Source organism: Gekko japonicus, unplaced genomic scaffold (genome assembly GCF_001447785.1).
Source record: "Gekko japonicus isolate JY-2015 unplaced genomic scaffold, Gekko_japonicus_V1.1 scaffold494, whole genome shotgun sequence".
NCBI classification, from domain to species: Eukaryota; Metazoa; Chordata; class Lepidosauria; order Squamata; family Gekkonidae; genus Gekko; species Gekko japonicus.
Genome location: NW_015171518.1, coordinates 813,046 through 819,780, shown reverse-complemented (window position 1 = coordinate 819,780; position 6,735 = coordinate 813,046). Strand labels below are relative to the sequence as shown.

General features: G+C 40.4%; 1 protein-coding gene across 1 annotated transcript in view; it reads right to left on the bottom strand.

Annotated features, from left to right (window-relative positions):
• Positions 1-6,735, bottom strand: part of SPATA1 (spermatogenesis associated 1) — a 33,384-nt gene that overhangs the window by 1,094 nt on the left and 25,555 nt on the right. The window contains exons 10-12 of the mRNA XM_015419387.1: positions 6,060-6,228; positions 1,785-1,794; positions 495-593 (exon numbers count right to left, since the gene is read on the bottom strand). Coding sequence (XP_015274873.1) covers positions 495-593; positions 1,785-1,794; positions 6,060-6,228 — 278 coding nt within the window. The remainder of the gene's footprint in view (positions 1-494; positions 594-1,784; positions 1,795-6,059; positions 6,229-6,735) is intronic.

Here is a 6,735-nt window from a genome sequence, read left to right as displayed (position 1 = left end):
AGGCTGGGGGGTTATTTCCCTGTTTTTGCTGCACCATATGGAATATTCTGTGCACATGGAGCAGCAAAAATGGAGAAATAACTCCTGCTCAGAATTGTTTGTGAATGGGAAAACGGCTTGGAGGGGAGGCAGGGGTCCTCCCTCCCCCTCACAGCAGTATTCTAAGTCTGTTTGGGTTCTCCTTTATGTTTTGAAAACCATTCCCCACAGCTGCTGTGCAGCTGCAGAGAATTCAAGTTGGGTCTGGGAAAGTGGACTCCATTCGTTAAACACCCAAACATGTAGTGGTCTTCAGCTGTCCACTGTTTTGGACACTGGAAAGGCCTAGAGAATGAAAACAACCAGGAAACCAGACAGCAAAAGGTACATCTGCCCTGTAGCCTCCAGCTATCCAAAGCCCGTACTTCTAAACGGCATTCTGGAACTAAATTTATATATGCATTTTCATAGCCCTTCACCTGGATACCATATAAATCCAAGAAGTTATATAATACCTTAATTGCAATAGCAAGCTTCATTTTGGCATTGTCTAGCTTTCTTCTTAGCTGCTCAATGTCATGCTGCAGAATTGTAATCTGGATAATTGCATTATTCTAGGAAATAAAAAAAAGTTTCATTCAGATCAGAATTATCACACATACAACAATTACTGCCTGTGCAAGCAGAATCCTTTATTTAGAGTGGGATTATTTCCTTTATCTCTCCAGATAAACCACTCTGCCATCTTCCTTCAAAAGCCAAGAAGTTTGGTGTAGCATGTCCTGAAATTAAGCCTTATGGTATAATGGTAGCAGCTGCAGACCAAGTAACAGTCTTTATTGTTTTACAGTCACTCTCCATATATTTAAAAACAAATATGGATAGTTTTGGGAAGGGTATTCTTAAACATATCTTTCCATGGTATAATGCAGCTTGATGTGTACTGCAGATAAAAAATGGAGTACACTTTTCCTGGAGCAAATATATTAAGAAGGCTAATACTATTAACATTAGAATTGCAGACGGAAGTGTATTACATAAGCAAGATTCTAGGCCCCTTCGCTGAACATGCAGCTTTCCTCTTAATCCTTTTTATGTACAGAAATTTAAGGGGAAATGTGCAAGCACTATCTGTCCAATTGCTTGATAATAAACAAATCTGGCAATTAATACAATTAATACAAAGGTATAACTAATAAACACTTGGTCCCTAATTTGTTCATATTAATAATATTCAGACCCAGCAACTGTATTACAAAACTGTACAGTGCTTAGCCTTTGGTTTATTATTTTCTATAATGCTTTAGGTGTCAAGTTTAGGACAAAGAATGTGGTGTGTGTGTGTGTGTGTGTGTGTGTGTGTGTGTGTGTGTGTGTGTGAGAGAGAGAGAGAGAGAGAGAGAGAGAGACAGACAGACCCTAGGGGGCTCTTGGGATATTTTTATGGCTTGTTTTAATACTGATTATTTTAGGGGTGATATTTTTATGATTTTGTTTATTTTTCCTTTAAGAGCTACCTCAAGCAGATCTCTGGAGAGACAGCATATAAATATTCTAAATTAATAAACAATACCCACATATATGTGTGCTGGTTACATACTGAAATAAACTCTAACTCAACTCAACACACATATGTATCTTGAGTTCTGCTAATGCTTAGAATTGCTCCAGAGCTACCATTATAGGCACAAAACCTATACATTCTATTTCTCTGTGTATACTAGAAAAGGAATATTTGATACAACTTATGAACATGTTGCAATCAGAAGAAAGATCATTGGGTGCATTCGGATATTACAAGAAACCTGTTTGTCCCTGAAGTGTATGAACATGGCTTGTTGTACTCCTATTACCCTTTCCATTTCCCCTTTCCTCTCATGCACAGAGCATGACTTTATAGCTTCTTGGTATAGGAAGCCTTCAATAAAACTCCAATTTGCCTCTAAGTCTGAATGCAGACCTCTGGGTCAATAAGAATTTGTTCCTTCCGACAAACTGGTTTAAGCCCCCTTTAGAATCCTTGTTTGATGGGGGTGGGTGGGGAAGAATCCAATTTTTGCCCAGGTAACTGCATTCAAATGTCTCACCAAACTGTTCTTTGATTGCAGACTTTTTAGCTTTCAGTTAACATTCTGCTCAAGAGGGAATAATTGCACAAGCATGAAAACAAGCTGTGTCTGTGCACAACATGGACAAATAGCTCTAGATTTTCCAGTGGCAGAATGGAACTTTCCTGCCTTCTCCCTCTCACTGCAGCCCACTGATCTCCACAAAATGCCGCTCCAGGGGGATAGGGGACCATGAGGAATGTCATGAAGGAGGTCTGCAGCAGGAAGAGATAATAAATGGAATCTGCCAATATAGTCTGGATCCAGCCCAGCAGTTTATTGTGGTATGTCTACCCTCATTATGTGTCAGATGTGAGTTGCGGGCTCCCCTCAATTCCTGCACAAGTAATGGCCACATAGGACCAGGACCATGATACACATGGAGAAAAGGCTTTGACTTTTCCGTATGGCATTTTTCCAACTTGAAAGAGTTCCAGGCAGTGTTCCCTCTAAGCTGAGTTAGTGTGAGCTAGCTCAGTTTTTTAGCTTCCGGCTCACACAGTTTTGTCTTAGCTCAGGGAAGGATGGCTCTAATGTATACAGTAGCCAAATTGCTCACTCAGAACTTTAATGCCAGTAGCTCACAAAGTTGAATTTTTGCTCACAAGACTCCACAGCTTAGAGGGAGCATTGGTTCTCAGTGTGTTATTTGGAGAAAACCACATGTTCCCTGGGTTTCCCCAACAGACTCAATATTAACCTTCTGAAACATTTTCAGACTGAAAACATGGTGCAAGAGGAAAGGCTGAAGTCCTTGTCCACATGCAACACAGTCCTGTTCCTAACCAGGCACTGCACACACAAGAACTGAGGAGCATCTGCAATTCATGTGTAATTGTGTTCTCTGGCAGAGGGTGGGGACCACAGACACAACCTGTGTACTCCATATAGTGTGAAGAGGGCACTGTCATTAAATGTGACCATTAATGATTTATAACAGGAGAATATGAAATTGTGGTTTCATAGCACAATAACTTGGAAAATGTGAACAGGAAAATGCTGGCTAGTTGAGAAAAGGCTGAGACACAAAACAGACTTCTTTAGGTTCTCAGACTAATTTGGCAAGATTACCTTAATATCTGGAGGGCATGATTCACATGGGAAGGCTTTAATTAATTTAAAACTGTATTTCTCATGAGTCTAATTGTTCAGCCAAGAGGAAGGGAACTTGATACTTAGAGTAATATAAATTTGAATTAGAGTTAGATCAAGCTAGCAACCTGCCAACTCAAAATGAGAGAAAAGGGCCTGCAGAGAGTTTCTGTCATTTTGTTTGCAAAGCTGCTTTGTTTTGGCAATGTTTCTCTTTCATATACACATAACAATGCTTCTTTAGCCTCCTAAAGTGAAAGCACCATTAGGATAAAAAAATATAATGATGGTATTATATATAATGTGGAATAGTATGGCATGGCCCAATCTTATCAGGTCTCAGAAGCTAAGTAAGGTCAGGGCTTGAAAGGGGTACCACCAAGGAAGATTCTTGAGAGAAGGCAATGCCAAACCACTTCTCCTTCTCACTCACACTAGTTTGGTGTAGTGGTTAAGTGTTTGGACTCTAATCTGAGAGAACTGGATTTGATCCCCCACTCCTCCACTTGCAGCTGCTGGATGACCTTGGGCAAGCCATAGTTTTGTCAGAGCTGTTCCCTCAAGGACAGTTCTCTCAGAGCTCTCTCAGCCCCAACTACCTCACAGGGTGTCTGTTGTGGGGAGGGGAAAGGAAAGGAGTTTGTAAGCTGCTCTGAGACTCCGAGTGAAGGGTGGGGTATAAATCCAATATCTTCTTCTTCCTCCTCCTCTTCCTCCTCCAAAGCTCCTTGCTGGGGCATACGGTTGCCAGGTCCACTCCAGGATCTTCTGCTGTGCATGCTTTGCATGCAGGGCATGATGACAATACCCAGAAGTGACATCATCATGACACCAATGTCAGGGAGTGACACTCTAGTTTTGGGGCAAAACTCTATGGTTTGTAGCCAATTTTATCATAGAGTTTTGTCTAAAAATTAGAACGTCGCCACGTGATGTCAGCAATGTGATGATGTCACTTCAGTGTGATGTCATCACTTCACCTTTGGGGCCTGTAGGGGGTGGGATTTCCCCTCACTGGCCAGCTGGCCGGTGGTGGGGAAGCACCCCACAAAAATGGGATTCTCCCACCCTTGGCAGGGGTCTGGCAACCCTACTGGGGCACCATAAATCAGTTGCAACTTGATGGCACACAGTATACAATATTATTTTTGAATAGCCTAATACTATGCATGTTTATTTTAAATTAAGTTCCTCTGATTTTGAGTATAGTTTATTCCTAGATATTTATGTATTTAATTTATTGATAAGCCTGTTTCTGCTAGACAACAGGACTCTAAGGTGGGTGGTAACAGAAAAAACTAAATAAACATAAGATATTTAAAAAAGCACGTCATGGTGGTGATTGATGAAGGCATCGTGGTGGCCACAAGGATGCCACCATGTCTAATTTGGCCCTTAGATGTTACTACTGCTGGAGCTCCAACTGCTGTTTTTTTAAGTCTTCATAAGGTTACCTGGGAAATAGCCCCTTTCCCAGCAATCAAAGTCATGTAACAAGTTTTTCTACTTAGAGGCAGGCTTCTCATCCAGTCACCTGGACAGTTTGCAGTTCTCAGTTATTCCTGGTATCATTGGTGACCGATGACACTAGAGGAACACAGACATAAACATCTTCTTCCACAGTGAAAGCCTAAGAACAATTTTCTGGGAGTAAGCCAACTTGAATAAAATGGGACTTACTTCTGAGTAGACCCAGTTAGGATTACTTATATACTTAGATATAAGCAAGTGTTCATTACATTGAAGCCTAAGACTTTCTCCCACCATAATTTTGAATGCCCTTTCTTTACAATAATTATGATTTATGGCTGTAATCCAGAAACCGCTAAATCTACAAAAGTCCTGTTGCTTTAGCAAACCTACTCTGGAATAAGGAATAATAGAGCAGTAGCCAAAAATGACAGAAATCAAACCTATACATAATATTTCATTGATATGGTAGGTACTTTATTCTTATTGTAGCATAAAACCAGGTGTGTGACCTTAAATTGATTTCTACTCTACAGTATACCCAATTATAGTAAAACATGATTTTCCATTAGCTGCACCTGTGCACAGCTACTGAAAGAAAGCCAACAGAGGCACTATGCAGCTGTCTAGTAAGGTACATATTCAGGGTCATTTGTCTAATAATAAACACATCTGCACTTTAAGGTCAGATCAACAAGTTCAGTACATTTTAATCACAATTTATCTTCATTTATATTTCTTCTACTTTTTTTCTGCTTCCATTATTCCTGTTACAATCATTGCCATTTTAGTGGTCATCTCACAACTAATTGTCATTCTTGTCTCGTTCAGGCTTTTTGCTAAATACCTTATCAATAAAGGAAGTTACTTCCACCTAAGTGTACATTTAACCCTCCAATCTGAAAGTTATATGGAAAGCCAGCATGGTGTAGTATTTAAGGGCAGCGGACTCTAATCTGAAGAACCAGGTTTGATTCTTCACTCCCCAATATGAACCCTGCTGGGTGACCTTGGGCCAGTCACAGTTCTCTCAAAACTCTCTAAGCCCCATCTATCTCACAAAGTGACTGATGTGGGGAGAGGAACGGAAGGAGATTGCAAACTGCTTTGAGACTCCTACTCTTCTTCTTCTTCTCTTCATATGCATGGACATTTTGGCATACAAAAAGGGAATGCAGAAGAGCAACCAACTATTTTGAGTTTTCTAGATTAATACCCTCAGTCAGGGACCTGAACCTTTAAGATATAAACATTCCTTTAAAAATACCAGCTCAATAAAAATGAGACAAACTGTAATAATGAAAAACTTTTTGAATATATACAGAGGCTCCCTCTTATGCTTGTACTTTAAAATGTAAAACATCCATATGAAGATTCCATGGGCAAACAAACCAAAACTGAACAGGCAACATTACCTTTGTTAAATTATTCCCTCTTTTCTGGACATGCCTAGCTTGTAGCTTCATCAATACTTTCTGGTAGTGAAGCTCCAAATTTTCCCGCAGTTTGTTTAAATCTTCCTCCAAGGAAGCTGTGACTTTCTTAGTTTCAAAATATTTTTTCTTCCATATGTCACGAGCTGTGAAACAACCCAAATTAATATACTAAAAATAAAAGTAAAAGAGCCAGTTTGGTGTAGTAGTTAAGTGTGCGGACTCTAATCTGGGAGAACCGGGTTTGATTCCCCACTCCTCCACTTGCACCTGCTGATTTGACCTTGGGTCAGTCACAAGCTCTGGCACAGCTGTCCTTGAAAAAGAGCAGTTTGTGTTAGAGTTCTCTCAGCCCCACCCACCTCACAGGGTGTCTGTTGTGGGGAGGGGAAGGGAAAGGAGTTTGTAAGCTGCTCTGAGACACCTTTGGGTAGTGAAGGGCGGGGTATAAATCCAATCTCTTCTTCTCTGTATTTGCAAATATTTCTTTGTATTTACACATCTGAAGTATTAAATTCCATGTATAAATATCAGTCACTATGTAGCCACTATCAAGGCTTTCACAATAAAATATAAGAGAGTCAGCTGAACTCCATCATATGAAAGGTCTAGACGCTATGGTTTCTGGCAGCTGTAAGACTCCCCCCCCCCCC